The sequence below is a fragment of the Anomaloglossus baeobatrachus genome, chromosome 6, assembly GCF_048569485.1.
Source record: "Anomaloglossus baeobatrachus isolate aAnoBae1 chromosome 6, aAnoBae1.hap1, whole genome shotgun sequence".
Taxonomy (NCBI): domain Eukaryota; kingdom Metazoa; phylum Chordata; class Amphibia; order Anura; family Aromobatidae; genus Anomaloglossus; species Anomaloglossus baeobatrachus.
This window is the reverse complement of record NC_134358.1, coordinates 70,486-85,750: the sequence shown is the minus strand read 5'-3', so window position 1 is coordinate 85,750 and position 15,265 is coordinate 70,486. Positions and strand designations below refer to the sequence as shown.

Below are 15,265 nucleotides of genomic sequence, written 5' to 3'. Positions count from 1 at the left end.
TAGCCATGGAGGGAAAGGGGGGAGGGTGGGGGACAGAGGGAAGAATTGGATCTTGGACCTGGTACCAGTAAGCCATTCTGTCACACTTTAGGACAGACCTATATTACAACTGGCTCAATGTCCATGGGGCTCCTGTCACCAATTTAGCATTTTTGCACAATGTTTTTCTTCTAAGGAAATTCGGATGCCTGAGGTTCTATATGAAGAAGTGATCGAGGTGGAGGAAAGGGTAGTTTTGCATCAAGAAGGCTGTCAGCTTCTCAAAGGCCCTTCCCTAAAGACCTTCATGGGTGAGATCAAATGCTGTCGGATGCCCGGCAGTTATCGCACATGACACCTGTTGGGTGTTTTGTCGCTTCAATAAACATTTGGTGTCCTCCTATGTTCAGGATCCACTGGTGACAGCCTAGACGTCTGGGAGCCAATCAACTTGGAAAAGCTGAGGATCCAGCTTCAAGGCGTCTTGTCCAGGGGGATCTGCAGCCTGGCGGTGGTCCTAATGCACTCTTATACGTGAGTGTGGGGATTCTGACCTCAGCAATTCCAATACTTCTACATTCTAAAGTTGTCATTTTGTCACCCACAGGTGGTCATCACATGAGCATCTGATCGGGGAACTGGCGCGTTCATTGGGATTTGCCCATGTGTCTCTTTCCTCTGAGGTAATGCCGATGATTCGCATGGTGCCCAGGGGGTTTACGGCTTGTGCTGATGCCTATCTGACCCCGTGTATACAGAGGTATCTGGATGGGTTTCGCAGCGGCTTTCAGAACCAGCTCAAGGTGAGATGCAGAATTTTATACGTGGGCCCTTTGGCAATGAAGCTGAACTCGAATGTTCTGTCACTTATTTTCAGGATCTCCAAGTTCTTTTCATGCGCTCAGATGGAGGACTGACTCCAATGCACAGGTTCAACGGGTCCCGTGCCATCCTCTCCGGGCCAGCAGGGGGAGTGGTAGGATACGCCATCACCACCTATCAGCCCGAAAATCCGCAGCCTGTTATTGGCTTTGATATGGGAGGTGAGAAAGCAGATCATTGAGGAATGAAATCAGTCTGTTCACTTCCGAGCGCGATTATACACCACACATAATCTGCATTAGATGTCAGTGTTACCAATCTTGTGTACACACACTAATAATAGTCAGCAGAATAGTGAGTGCAGCTCTAGAGTACAGTACGCAATGTAATCAGGATCAGTAATGAATGTACACAGTGACTGCACCAGCAGAATAGTGAGTGCAGCTCTAGAGTACAGTACACAATGTAATCAGGATCAGTAATGAATGTACACAGTGACTGCACCAGCAGAATAGTGAGTGCAGCTCTAGAGTACAGTACACAATGTAATCAGGATCAGTAATGAATGTACACAGTGACTGCACCAGCAGAATAGTGAGTGCAGCTCTAGAGTACAGTACACAATGTAATCAGGATCAGTAATGAATGTACACAGTGACTGCACCAGCAGAATAGTGAGTGCAGCTCTAGAATACAATACGCAATGTAATCAGGATCAGTAATGAATGTACACAGTGACTGCACCAGCAGAATAGTGAGTGCAGCTCTAGAGTACAGTACACAATGTAATCAGGATCAGTAATGAATGTACACAGTGACTGCACCAGCAGAATAGTGAGTGCAGCTCTAGAGTACAGTACACAATGTAATCAGGATCAGTAATGAATGTACACAGTGACTGCACCAGCAGAATAGTGTCACGATAATGTTTGCTCTCTGCTGTAGCAGAGCTGTATCAGTCACCTGATCATGTGGTCTGCATTCCCAGTGGGAGGAGTTTTTCCTTCCATGCCTTGTTCCCAAGCGCTCACCACTTTATCAGGCCGTCCCCTCCATCATCATGCTGCCAGTTATAGATCTGCTCTGCAGTGTGCTCTGCTGGTTCCTGTAAGTGCTCTAGATTCTGTCCATTGCTTCCCTCGACCCTTCCTGACCTCCCTTCTGCCTGATCTCCCAGCTCCTCTGTTTTGTCTTACCTTCCGTGCCTATCTCCTGCTCGTTGGCCCGTCCCTATGCCCCCTCCTTCGGCTTGCTCTCTCTGTTGCGGACTTCGGGCTTGTCCCAGACCCTGACTCCGCCTTCTCCCTTGTACTGCACTCCCTCTCTCGGCTTTGACCCGGTTAGTACAACACCTCTTAACAACCATTCAGTTACCTAGGACGCCTTGTGCCTGGGCCCCCTCTAGTGGTTGTTCTTGTTACAGACAGCTCTGGTTGTACAGTGTGGTGGATCTCATTACACACACTGTGTGCTGACTCCCCCTAGTGGTGACATCACAAATAGTGAGTGCAGGTCTGGAGTATAATTACATGAGGTAACTCAGGATCAGTAATGTATGTATGTACACAGTGACTGCACCAGCAGAATAGTGAGTGCAGCTCTGGAGTATAATGCAGGAGGTAACTCAGGATCAGTAATGTATGTATGTACACAGTGACTGCACCAGCAGAATAGTGAGTGCAGCTCTGGAGTACAATACAGGAGGTAACTCAGGATCAGTAATGTAATGTATATACACAGTGATTGCACCAGCAGAATAGTGAGTGTAGCTCTAGAGTATAATACAGGAGGTAACTCTGGATCAGTAATGTATGTACACAGTGATTGCACCAGCAGAATAGTGAGACCAGCTCTGGTGTATAATACAGGAGGTAACTCAGGATCAGTAATGTAATGTATGTACACAGTGACTGCACCAGCAGAATAGTGACTGCAGCTCTGGAGTATAATACAGGAGGTAACTCAGGATTAGTAACGTAATGTATTTACACAGTAATTGCACCAGCAGAATTGTGAGTGCAGCTCTGGAATATAATACAGGAGGTAACTGAGGATCAGAAATGGATGTATACAGTCACTGCACCAGCAGAATAGTGAGTGCAGCTCTGGGGTATAATACAGGAGGTAACTCAGGATCAGTAACGTAATGTATTTACACAGTGATTGCACCAGCAGAATATACATTTCTCAACATTGAAATTACGACATGAAGAAAGAAAAGTTGTGCAGTTATAGAAATAGAGCGGTTACTGATCTGCAAATTATAGCAAAAAAATAGAAACAACATTTTTAAAAGATCTAATTTTATTCAGTCTGGAGTATAAGCACCAAGTACAGAAATCCCGGCACCTCTGTCCTCCGCTGCCATCACTGAGGTCATTAATGGTTGTCTGAGGAAGGTTCTGCTGCTGAATGCACTCAGAATCCTCTGCTGGCAGCTCCTGTGTAATCACCGAGAAATGATGTACCCAATATGATGGATGGAGGCAAGTCCAGAGGCGCTGCAGCCGGGGGAGGCAAAGTCCAGAGGAGCGGGAAGCAAAGTCTGGAGGCGCGGGAGGTGAGTTCGGAGGCGCTGCAGCCACGGGAGGTGAGTCCTGAGGTGCTGCAGCCGCGGGAGGCGAGTCCGGAGGCGCTGCAGCTGGGGGGGGCAAAGTCCAGAGGAGCGGGAAGCAAAGTCTGGAGGCGCGGGAGGTGAGTTCGGAGGCGCTGCAGCCGCGGGAGGTGAGTTCGGAGGCGCTGCAGCCGGGGGGGGGGCAAAGTCCAGAGGAGCGGGAAGCAAAGTCTGGAGGCGCGGGAGGTGAGTTCGGAGGCGCTGCAGCCGGGGGGGGGGCAAAGTCCAGAGGAGCGGGAAGCAAAGTCTGGAGGCGCGGGAGGTGAGTTCGGAGGCGCTGCAGCCGCGGGAGGCGAGTCCAGAGGCGCTGCAGCCGTGGGAGGCAAGACCAGAGGCGCTGGAACCGTGGTAGGCAAGTCTGGAAGTGCTTCAGCCACGTTAGCAGGTTTAGGCCATGCAGCCTGCCCATGGTAGCATGGGGCTCATACTCCAGACTGAAGAAATCCAGATGTTTTGGAAGTTTTGTTTCCACTTTTTGATTATTTGCCAATCAGTATCGTCTCCATCTTGGGATTTCTAGGACTTTTTCCTTCTTGTGTGATCGTTCATTGTTGAGTAAAGTGTTGCCTGCTTCTAATAGGCACTAGGAGGACATATCTGCAGGTGGATACATATCCCCATCCCTTTTCTCTCTGTAACAGGGACCTCCACAGACGTTAGCCGCTATGCCGGAGAGTATGAACATGTGTTTGAAGCCACCACGGCTGGAATCAGCATTCAGGCCCCGCAGCTGGACGTGAACACTGTGGCTGCTGGTGGGGGCTCGATGCTTTTCTTCAGGTCAGTGTATGGAGATGTTTGTTCTTGCGAGCCGATCATCCAATCACGGAAGGACATTTGCCAAGGGTTAAAAAAAACTAATAGTGAAGTCTGATGTGTTTTTCTAGGTCGGGATTATTTGTTGTTGGGCCGGAGTCTGGAGGAGCGCACCCTGGGCCCACGTGCTACAGAAAGGGTAAAGGGCATTTATATGGGAAGCGAAACAGCACCACATCTCTTCATGGGTTGTCTGATATTGACACTTTCTAGTCAGTTTTCCATTTCTCTCTCTTTTTTTTTTTTTTTTTTTTTTTCTTTCAAGGTCTCTGCTTGTTGTCAGTGAAGTTAATCATCACTATTATCTATTCAAAGGCTAAAAATCTGTCCTAGGAAAGTGTTACTTACACAACCTTTACATGACGCTTTCATAATCTAATAATTAACGCACCCTTCCTTCTGTAGGGGGACCCCTGACTGTAACAGACGCCAACCTCTGCCTAGGCCGCCTCCTACCTGACTACTTTCCCCGGATCTTCGGTCCATCTGAGGACCAGCCTCTCTCAAAGGAAGACACAATGCGCAAATTTAAGGAACTCACTTCGGAAATCAACCAATTCCAGAGGGACCGACCGGGAGGCGGAGCTTCACTCAGCATTGAGGGAGTGGCCATGGGGTTCATCCGAGTGGCCAATGAAGCCATGTGTCGTCCAATCAGATCACTCACTCAGGTGTGGACTGATAGATATCTGTGATATCCACATTCATAAAAGTTATGCTCTAACCTCAGCTATCACTGAAATGTATCCCCTTATATGCTGCATCAGCTTTAATCAGGCATCTAGGTGGTTAGATAAAGAATTAGAAGTACCTCTGTTAGCCCATTGCCCTTCCACCCCTCGATTCATGGGGGATTCATAGGGTATTGTTATATTTTCTGTACACTGCGATGCACAGGAATTGAAGTGTATTGTACAACAGTTTGTGGGTTCAAATCCTCTAAAGCAAACCTAAAAAATATGTGCAAAGTAGTTAAAATAAAAAAAGTTTATAAATAAACTGTAAATAAAAGCATAAGACATAAATTAAATAGTAAATAAAAAAATGTAATTGGTGTTGCAATGCCCATAAAGCTCAAGTGCATGGAGAACCCCATAAAATTAAACAACCAGAAATGTATTTTTTAGTAACTTCAAAAAAATATAAAAAACAATAAAAATGTCATATGTAACCATGAAACTACGGCACTGAGAACGAGGCTCCAAATCCAGCGTCCCTAATCTGCCGAAAATAAAATACATAGATGATCGTTCTATAAAGAGTAATAGATCAAGATACAGGTAAATGTGTTACTGCACCGGGAATGCCGAGAACAAGGCTCCAAATCCAGCGCCACTAATCTGCCGAAAATAAAATACATAGATCGTTCTATAAAGAGTAATAGATCAAGATACAGGTAAATGTGTTACTGCACCGGGAATGCCGAGAACAAGGCTCCAAATCCAGCGTCCCTAATCTGCCGAAAATAAAATACATAGATAATCGTTCTATAAAGAATAATAGATCAAGTTACAGGTAAATGTGTTACTGCACCGGGAATGCCGAGAACAAGGCTCCAAATCCAGCGCCACTAACCTGCCAAAAATAAAATACATAAAGAATCATTCTATAAACAGTAATAGATCAAGATACAGGTAAATGTGTTACTGCACCGGGAATGCCGAGAACACAATAAAACCAATCAACAGCGGCCGAATGAAATGGTTACATTCACTACTATTGGCGGTCCCTAAACACATGAGTGCAAGATTGTCAGCAGAAAGATAACAAAAAATGTAAACTAGAAGCTGCCGAATATTATATATACACTGTATGCAGAATTATTAGGCAAATGAATATTGATACTTTTTATACATGTTGTCCTACTCCAAGCTGTATAGGCTTGAGAGCCAACTATCAATTAAATAAATCAGGTGATTTGCATCTCTGTAATGAGGAGGTGTGCGGTGTAATGACATCAACACCCTATATAAGGGGTGCTTCATTATTAGGCAACTTCCTTTCCCTTGGCAAAATGGGTCAGAAGAGAGATTTGACGGGCTCTGAAAAGTCCAAATTTATGGGATGTCTTGCAGAGGGACGCAGCAGTCTTGAAATTACCAAACTTTTGAAGCGTGATCCCCAAACAATCAAGCGTTTCATGGCAAATAGCCAACAGGATCGCAAGAAGTGTGTTGGGCAAAAAAGGCGTAAAATAGCTGCCCATGAATTGAGGAAAATCAAGCGTGAAGCTGCCAATGTGCCATTTGCCACCAGTTTGGCCATTTTTCAGAGCTGCAACGTTACTGGAGTATGAAAAAGCACAAGGTGTGCCACACTCAGGGACATGTCCAAGGTAAGGAAGGCTGAAAAAACACCACCTTTGAACAAGAAACATAAGATAAGACATCAAGACTGGGCCAAGAAATATCTTAAGACTGATTTTTCAAAGGTTTTATGGACTGATGAAATGAGAGTGACTCTTGATGTGCCAGATGGATGGGCCAGAGGCTGGATCAGTAAAGGGCAGAGAGTTCCACTTCGACTCAGATGCCAGCAAGGTGGAGGTGGGTACTGGTATGGGCTGGGATCATCAAAGATCAACTTGTGGGACCCTTTCAGGTTGAGGATGGAGTGAAGCTCAACTTCCATACCTACTGCCAGTTTCTGGAAGACGACTTGTTCAAGCAGTGGTACAGGAAGAAGTCATTATCGTTCAAGAAAAATATGATTTTCATGCAGGACAATGCTCCATCACATGCATCCAACTACTCCACAGCGTGGCTGGCCAGTAAAGGTCTACAAGATGCAAAAATAATGACATTGCCCCCTTGTTCACCTGATCTGAACCCCATTGAGAACCTGTGGTCTTTCATGAAATGTGAGATCTACAGGGAGGGAAAACAGTGCACCTCTGGGAGCAGTGTCTGGAGGCTGTGGTGGCTGCTGCACGCAATGTTGAGCGTAAACAGATCAAGCAATGACAGAATCTATGGATGGTCGGCTGCTGAGTGTCCTCAGAAAGAAAGGGGGCTATATTGGGAACTCATTTTTTGGGTTTTGTTTTTGCATGTCAGAAATGTTTATTTCTAAGTTTTGTGCAGTTATATTGGTTTACCAGGTGACAATAAAAAAGTGAGATGGGAATATATTTGGTTTTTATTAAGTTGCCTAATAATTCTGCACAGTAATGGTCACCTGCACAAACAAATCCTCCTAAGATAGCCAAATTTAAAACCCCCCACTCCAACTGCCAAAAATATTAAGCTTTGATATTTATGAGTCTTTTGGGTTGCTTGAGAACATAGTTGTTGATCAATAATAATAAAAAAAATCCATAAAATACAACTTGCCTAATAATTCTGCACGCGGTGTGTGTATATATGTGATAAGTTTGTGCTTCTCCTTTTGGGATCCTCCAGGCTAGAGGCCACGACACGTCTCGCCACGTGCTGGCGTGTTTTGGAGGGGCCGGGGGGCAGCACGCTTGTGCCATCGCTCGCTCTCTTGGCATGAAGATGGTGTTTATCCACAAGTGAGTGGCTTTTATTAATTCTTGCTCCAGAGACAATAGGTTGGTGTATAAACTCCTGCGCTTTATATATTTTCTATATTCAGGTACGGTGGCGTTCTGTCGGCATACGGCATGGCACTGGCAGACGTGGTACATGAGGCTCAGGAGCCGTGTTCTGTGCTGTACAGTAAAGACTCCTTTCCGCTTTTGGAGGACAGAGTCTCAGCCTTGGAGACACAGTGCATACAGTCTCTTCAACAACAAGGATTTCACCGGTAAGAGTTTGACACCGTAGATATTAATCCATGGTACCAAAGTGTTATTTGCAAAATTCCCAACTATTCTCAATCTTTACCCAGCAGCTAAGTTTTCCCAGCATAAATAATGGCATATTGTTAAACGGGCGGTTGGGGGCCTTGTTAGCCGGGGCAAAGCCTGCTGTTCGGCTGCAGCGCAGCCTGGTGTTCTTCCTCTGGACCCCAGCCGCCGCTTTAGTGCAGTACTGTAATAAACATGCTTTTTCTTCATGCGTCACAAGCACTGACGCTGTCAGACGTTCTTTCAACCAAATCTTTACTTGTCAACTTTAAATGGGCACAATCTTCTCACAATGTTCTCCAAAGGGGTTACTAGTAGCAACTGATAATTCATACATTGGGGTCCTGTTGGGGTCCCTAAGCTCCTCATCCTCTCCTTCAGGTCTATTATTCATGGCAGAATTAACCGTCTTTCCGGTCAGTCAGGACCTACTCTTCTTTCAAGAGCCCAATGACCTTCCGCTGATTGAGGGAATTCGTCAGGTGTCCGCCAGGGAGTGTCCACAACCCAGATTCGACCCAGAAGGTCATGCTAAATTTAAGTTATTGGGGGTTTTCCTCCCCCACGTTTCTCACAGACGCAGTCTGCTCCTCTTCCTCCGGGACTCTCCTGTCACTTCCTGTTTCTAACCTTTTTCTCTGACTAAGCTCCTACCGTAACTGTTTTTCTCTGACTACGCCCCTCCACTTCATTAACTCTCGATAGCCTGGGAGCACCAGGGAAGCAGTTTATATGCTGTGGCCACCAAGTGGTCGTATGAACACATTACAGCATAACATGAACTTCAAGCATTGCACTTTACACATAGTAGATTTGCAGGTCTGGGGCTGCTGAGCCTTATGCGGGCTTTACACAAGACGACCGATCGTGCGATGCATCTTCGGGGGTCACGGTTTTCGTGACGCACATCCGGCATCGTACACGATGTCGTCTCGTGTGACACCTCCTAGCGATGCAGTATTGCTCACAAATCGTGAGTCGTGTACTCTTCGCTAGGTTTCATAAAATTGTTTAATTAAAATGGCGCCGGTTGTTCATCGTTTCCGTGGCATCACACATTGCTCCGTGTGACACCACGGGAATGAAGAACACAGCTTACCTGCATCCCACGGCACCCGCCGGCTATGTGGAAGGAAGGAGGTGGGCGGGATGTTTACATCCCGCTCATCTCCGCCCCTCCGCTTCTATTAGCCGGCTGCCGTGTGACGTCACTGTGATGCCGAACGTCCCTCCCACTTCAGCAAGTGGACGTTCGTCGTCCACAGCGAGGTCGTCCGGAAGGTAAGTGCGTGTGACGGGGGTTAAACGAGTCTGTGCGCTACGGGCAGCGATTTGCCCGTGACGCAAAAACGACGGGGGCGAGTACGACCGCTCGTGCTATCGAACGATAGATCGACTTGTGTGAAGCTTTATACCCCCTTACACTCCTCCCTCCTTTTACTTTGGTCGTCCTGACCAAATCTGTTTCTGGACCTGCAAAATGCCAAATACAGATGGCACAGCACACAAAATATTTACTCATTCATAAATAGTCAAAATCACATTTTTGTATTTTAACATCAAAACACCTGCAATAAAAAATTACTCAAGTATGTGCAAACTTCACATTTTTTCATAAAAAACTTTTTTAAAAGTCCAGTCATCACCATGACCAGAGGGTCAACGCAGTGACACATCAGGCCCGTTGGCCCTTTAAGAGCCCAAGTTCTCAAGGGCTCACATTCGTGCACCTAAAAACACAAAAATATAAACACACACGGGAAGCTCAGGTCGCATTAGAGTTCACTTTTCCCGGGCACAGTTTTTAAAGCAAAAGCACATCAGAGGGAGCTCAGGTTCTGTTTGAGTCCTCTCCCTTCAAACGTTACAACAGGACCCAGCAGGTCCTCCAGTCCTTTGTAATAGGACTAATAGGTAATTAGTAGTCCCTCACTTGCCCAGTATTGCCCAGCGGGCAAAGTTACAGGTCCAATAGGCATGGGATAAAGGGACACAGTGCATATGACGCAGATTACAGTCCATAGGATTTAAAGGGGCAGTTCCGAAGAGGAGCACATGATGTGCACAGCTCAGTGGGGGAGGGGGGGAAACAACACAGACTTCAGGCATTGTTAAGGTGGTGTCACACACAGCGACAACGACGTCGCTGCTACGTCACCATTTTCTGTGATGTTGCAGCGACGTCCCGTCGCTGTCGCTGTGTGTGACATCCAGCAACGAGCTGGCCCCTGCTGTGAGGTCGTTGCTCGTTGCTGAATGTCCTGCTTCATTTTTTGGTCGTCGCTCTCCCGCTGTGACGCACAGATCGCTGTGTGTGACAGCGAGAGAGCGACGAAATGAAGCGAGCAGGGAGCAGGAGCCGGCATCTGGCAGCTGCGGTAAGCTGTAACCAAGGTAAACATCGGGTAACCAAGGTGGTTACCCGATATTTACCTTCGTTACCAGCCTCCGACGCTCTCACACTGCCAGCGCCGGCTCCTGCTCTCTGCACATGTAGCTGCAGTACACATCGTGTAATTAACCCGATGTGTACTGTAGCTAGGAGTGCAGGGAGCCAGCGCTCAGTGTGCGCGGCTCCCTGCTCTCTGCACATGTTGCAGAACAGCGACGCGTGTCGTTATGATCGCTGCTTCGGCTGCTGTGTTTGACAGCTAAGCAGCGATCATAACAGCGACTTACAAGGTCGCTGCTACGTCACAGAAAATGGTGACGTAACAGCGACGTCGCTGTCGTTTAGTGTGACCCCAGCTTTAGGCATACTTACATACCTCCCAACTTTTGAAAAGCGGAAAGAGGGACAAAGTCTACGGCGCTCGCAGTGCGCCGTGGCTAATTTTGACCACGCCCCAGCCACACCCATTTGGCAGTAAGGTAAGAGTCATTCAGCAGATGCCCCGGACTGTTCATTCATAGTCATAGCAGTTAGAATGTTCTTATATTTATATGTGTCACCATATAATATAGTGATTATTTATGCCTATAAAGCCGTGTTCACACGTTGCATAAATTGTTTCTTTTTGTTTCTGCCGCTGTCTGCACCAAACTACACAATCCATTTTTGCTGCATTTTTTCTGCCTTTTCTCCATTATTTAATGTGTTTTTGGTTCAGATGTGAATCTGCATTTTTCAGTGTTTTTATTGTAGAGAAGCTTTTTCCTGCGTTTTTTTAAGCTCCACATAGAAACCTCTAGTGAAAAAAAAAAACAAACCGCAGAGTTCAGCTGCATCTTCTCATGGAATCACATCCACTTTGCTTGGACAATTAAACAAAGCAGAATAAATGTGCAAAAAAACAGCAGAAAAACACAGCATTTACACCACATGTGAACACGGACTAAATGTCCAGGCCAAAGTGGATGAGGCGTCATGAAATCTCCGCCCGTTTGCGTCTAAAAATGCTGCTGAACTCTGTGGATTTGAGGGGTTTTTTCTTTATAATCTTCAGGATTCACATCTGCACGAAACATGTATCAAATAAGGGGACAATGCATAAAAAACACCGCAGACACCAATAATCAGAGGAGAGTGTTATTGCGCTCGTGGTGCGGATCCTGCAGAAAAAAACACAGCATTTACACTACGTGTGAACACGGCCTCAACAATACATTTTTATTACAAAGGGCTGCTGGACATGTTTGAAAGTTACTGGTTTGAATCCAAGGTGGTGAAATTAAAGAAAAAAAATTATATTTGTATTTTATTTTCTCATTTCCTTGTAGTTTTATGGGAAGAAATTAATCTGACGCTTTCCTTCACCTACAAAGAGATGCAGTATCTATCTATCTATCTATCATCTATCTATTATATCTATCCCTCTGTCTATTATATCTATTTAATACAGAGGTCAAGATTACCAATCTTCCTATGTCTTTCAATAGAGGCAGTGGCTCAGTGGTAGAGCTGCTGCCTATGGACAATGAGTTCACGAGTTCGAGTCCCTGCACTGCACTGAGGGGAGGAGTCAGGACATCAGCTGTGAGCTGCTGGACTGTGGGAGAAAGCTTTCAAATCAGGACAGTCCTGCAGAATCCAGGACGGTTGGGAGGTATGATACTTATAGCAGTCCTCCGTTACAGCCCTCAGGAACACAGAACAATTCCTCTTCTCTTCTCCAGGTGCAACAGGCATAGCATTGCTGGCTCTGGCTTTACACTGTGCTTTACACTGCAGCCGCTCTCACATACATATAGGCTGTCAGTGGCTCTGGTCCAGGATCCAATCCTGCCAGGAGACCTCCAACTCCTTCAGGCCTCCTTGCTGCAATGCTGCTTCTTGCAGCTGCAGTCACATCTTCTAGGCCACACTCACTGATGCGATGGCACCGCTGTAATTACTTTCCCATCGTGTTTCTTCAGGAGCTGGTTCAGCCTTTCTCCTCTTCAGACCGGCAGGATACATGGCACTGTTACCTTGGCGACTGGTGCAGCAGGACCCGGAAGGTCCGGGGCTGCTGTGTTGAGGCTCCAGTATTCCTGTAGGCTTCCAGGTCAGCCTGCTGCCTCATGGACCTCCCTGGCCCACTCCATCCACCGCTGACATCTGCGACCACGAGCTACCTGCCTGATCCAACAGGCATCCCGATCAGCATTATATAATAGAATTCTCTACATCCTTTCTCGCTGACACACCAACAATGGCGCCGGCCCGGTCTCCCAAGGGAGTCTCCTTGCAGGCCACGCCCTCCAGGGAGGGTCGTCTTCCAGCCACCGCACCCATTTTCTTCCAGCCTCTGCCCGCTGCACCTCTCTGCACAGCAACGGGCAGGAATGCTTTTTCGGCCACACCCTTTGGGGCTGCACATCTTTATGGGCGGCCATTTTAGTTCTTTTCAATCGCACTCTGGCTGCGGCGCCTCACCTCTGTTTCACCTAGTGAGCAGGGCCTTGCTTTCCAGGACACGCAAAGTGATCCTGCCGACTACGACAAATGTTAATGGGGTGGTCGGGGGCCTTGTCGTGGCAAAGACTGCTGTTCGGCTGCAGCACTGCAGACTAGCAAGCAGATCCTATTTGATGCAGGTGTTAGTTTTGGGAATGAAAATTTGCAGGGTGATTTCATTATTTTTCCACTGTTTGGTTTTGAAAAGTAACTGTTACTGGCTGCACATTGTGTTTTCATGATTTTTTTTGTGTTTCTTAAAGCCAGAAAGTTGCCATTTTAAATGCCTTTAGTTTTGTGCCGTCTGTGATCTGCTTTATTTAAACAAAAGTAAACAAGTGAATGAACATCCTCAGAGCCAGGGGTAGTATAATGTCAGTGTATATATGTGTGTGTAATATATGTATGTATGTGTGTATGCATGTATGTATATGTGTGCCCGCGAAAGGAATCCGTACCGTCGCATTTACAATCATGAAATTTTGCACAGCTGCCTCATGTGACTCAGGGAGCATCATAGATAGAGATGAGCGAGTACCATAATATTCGTAATTGCTATATTCGTAACGTGTACTTTGTAATACTCGCATATTTGTTCCAAATAGCGAGTACACGTCAATGGAAAATGCGAGTAATTTTCTGCTGGACTCAACAAAGGTCAGGGGGCTTGAGGAAAAGGCTGAAATGGGTGGAAAGTGATGAAAGGGGAGCCTGGAGAATATGCTGCATGCATTTCTGACTGTCAGGACACCAGCAGGGGGCGCTGGAGTGCTGATGGATAGAAACAGTACTGTGCAAAATCCGCCGGGGAGCTGAAGCAGTACCTTACAGTACCAGCAGGGGGAGAAGATGCCATGAGGTGTATGGAGGATGGTCAGACAGGCTGAGTCGAACATAGGAGAAGCATAAAAAGACCAGATGGACCCGCAGGAGAAAGGTCAGGGCCAGGCCGAGGTCATTACCAGAGGAAGCAACCGAGGAGGGGAGATAGGAGGGGGAGAGGACAAGAAGCGGGCAGGAAAGGAACAAAGGTATGTCAGGGGAGACAGACTGAGATCAAGGGGATGAGACACAGACAGAGGAGGGGAGAACAGGGGAGACAGATCACAATCAAACACTAAGGCTGCTTTCACACATCCAGTTTTCGCCGCACAAAAAAACGTGCCAGGCAACATTCCATCCGGCCGCCGCATGGGCTACATATACGCCGTATCCGGCAAAAACTGGACGCAACGCAAGGCCATGCGGCACAATATGGCGCTAATGCAAGTCTATGCGGAAATAACGCAACCGGCGGCAAAAAAAAGTTGTGTTTTTTCTGCAAAGCGCCGTATTGTGCCTCTCAGCAAAAACGGATGTGTGAAAGCAGCCTTACAGGGACCAGCAATCACAGCAGAGCAGAGCTTAGCTATAGCCAGCGTCGGTTCACCAGAGATGATCCCATTTAAAGGGTCCAGGCACCGGAAATGAGGCCTAGGGAAATGCTCCACCCCCTAGCCATGTGGCAGGGGAGACGACACCATGAAACTAACTCACATATGGTTTTTGGGATCTCCTGAAGCCACACAGAAGAACATCCATGTGATTTCAGTCTATCGGTGCGCTTGCAGTGTATGTCGCACTGCTCTGGCCAGCCCTGCAGTGACTCGCACTGCAGTGTGCGAGCAGCTGCGGGATGACTAGCACCAACATCAGGAGGTTACCTGCGGTGATGATCTCCACTGAACTTGTGACATCAGCACTCGTCACTGACTTCCATGACAACGCATTCTCACATCAAGTCTAACCCTAACCCAATATCCATGGACCTCCCTAGTCTGAGAATACCAGACCACAGCTGTCCGCTTTACCTTTGGCTGGTGATCCAATTTGTGGGGGACCCCACGTTTTTTGTTTTAAATTATTTAATTTAATTTAATTTAAAAGAACAGCTTGGGGTGCCCTCTCTTTTAGATTACCAGCCAAGGTGAAGCTGCCAGCTGTGGTCTGGAGACTGCAGCCATCTGCTGTACCCGAGCTGGCTACAAAAAATAGGGGTGACCCCCTACGTCAGTTTTTTTAATGATTTATTTTTGGCTAAATACAAGGCTAAGCACCCTTTAATGCCACATGAAAGGCACTGAAGGGTGCAAGATTATAAAATCTATCTGTCCAGCTATCCATCTTTCTAGCTTTTGACTTCATGTAACCCTCCTTCCATTTTTTTCTTTGCGGTCCGCGGTTGTCACACAGATGTGCATTGTTTAAGAAAATTAGCCCTATTGCCTGAGTCATGGTTGACACAGGAAGTCCCCATCCCAATGACTTCCAATGAAAAATAGTAGTTAGGCTGGAGTAAGAGTTT

The 15,265-nt window shown here is 46.8% G+C and overlaps 2 protein-coding genes across 3 annotated transcripts in view; one reads left to right on the top strand and one right to left on the bottom strand.

The window, feature by feature from the left end:
- LOC142316897 (uncharacterized) overlaps positions 1 to 2,084 on the bottom strand; it is a 174,549-nt gene extending 172,465 nt beyond the window's left edge. For both annotated transcript variants that reach the window (XM_075352659.1, XM_075352664.1), the window contains exon 1: positions 1,998 to 2,084. The gene's annotated coding sequence lies outside the window, so the exon portion shown is untranslated. The remainder of the gene's footprint in view (positions 1 to 1,997) is intronic.
- Positions 1 to 15,265, top strand: part of OPLAH (5-oxoprolinase, ATP-hydrolysing) — a gene marked incomplete at its 3' end in the record, with an annotated part of 146,570 nt that overhangs the window by 72,003 nt on the left and 59,302 nt on the right. The window contains exons 4-13 of the mRNA XM_075315969.1: positions 176 to 290; positions 390 to 513; positions 587 to 662; positions 738 to 782; positions 857 to 1,022; positions 4,057 to 4,195; positions 4,303 to 4,370; positions 4,637 to 4,902; positions 7,633 to 7,745; positions 7,829 to 7,999. Of these exons, the coding sequence (XP_075172084.1) occupies positions 176 to 290; positions 390 to 513; positions 587 to 662; positions 738 to 782; positions 857 to 1,022; positions 4,057 to 4,195; positions 4,303 to 4,370; positions 4,637 to 4,902; positions 7,633 to 7,745; positions 7,829 to 7,999 (1,283 nt within the window). The remainder of the gene's footprint in view (positions 1 to 175; positions 291 to 389; positions 514 to 586; positions 663 to 737; positions 783 to 856; positions 1,023 to 4,056; positions 4,196 to 4,302; positions 4,371 to 4,636; positions 4,903 to 7,632; positions 7,746 to 7,828; positions 8,000 to 15,265) is intronic.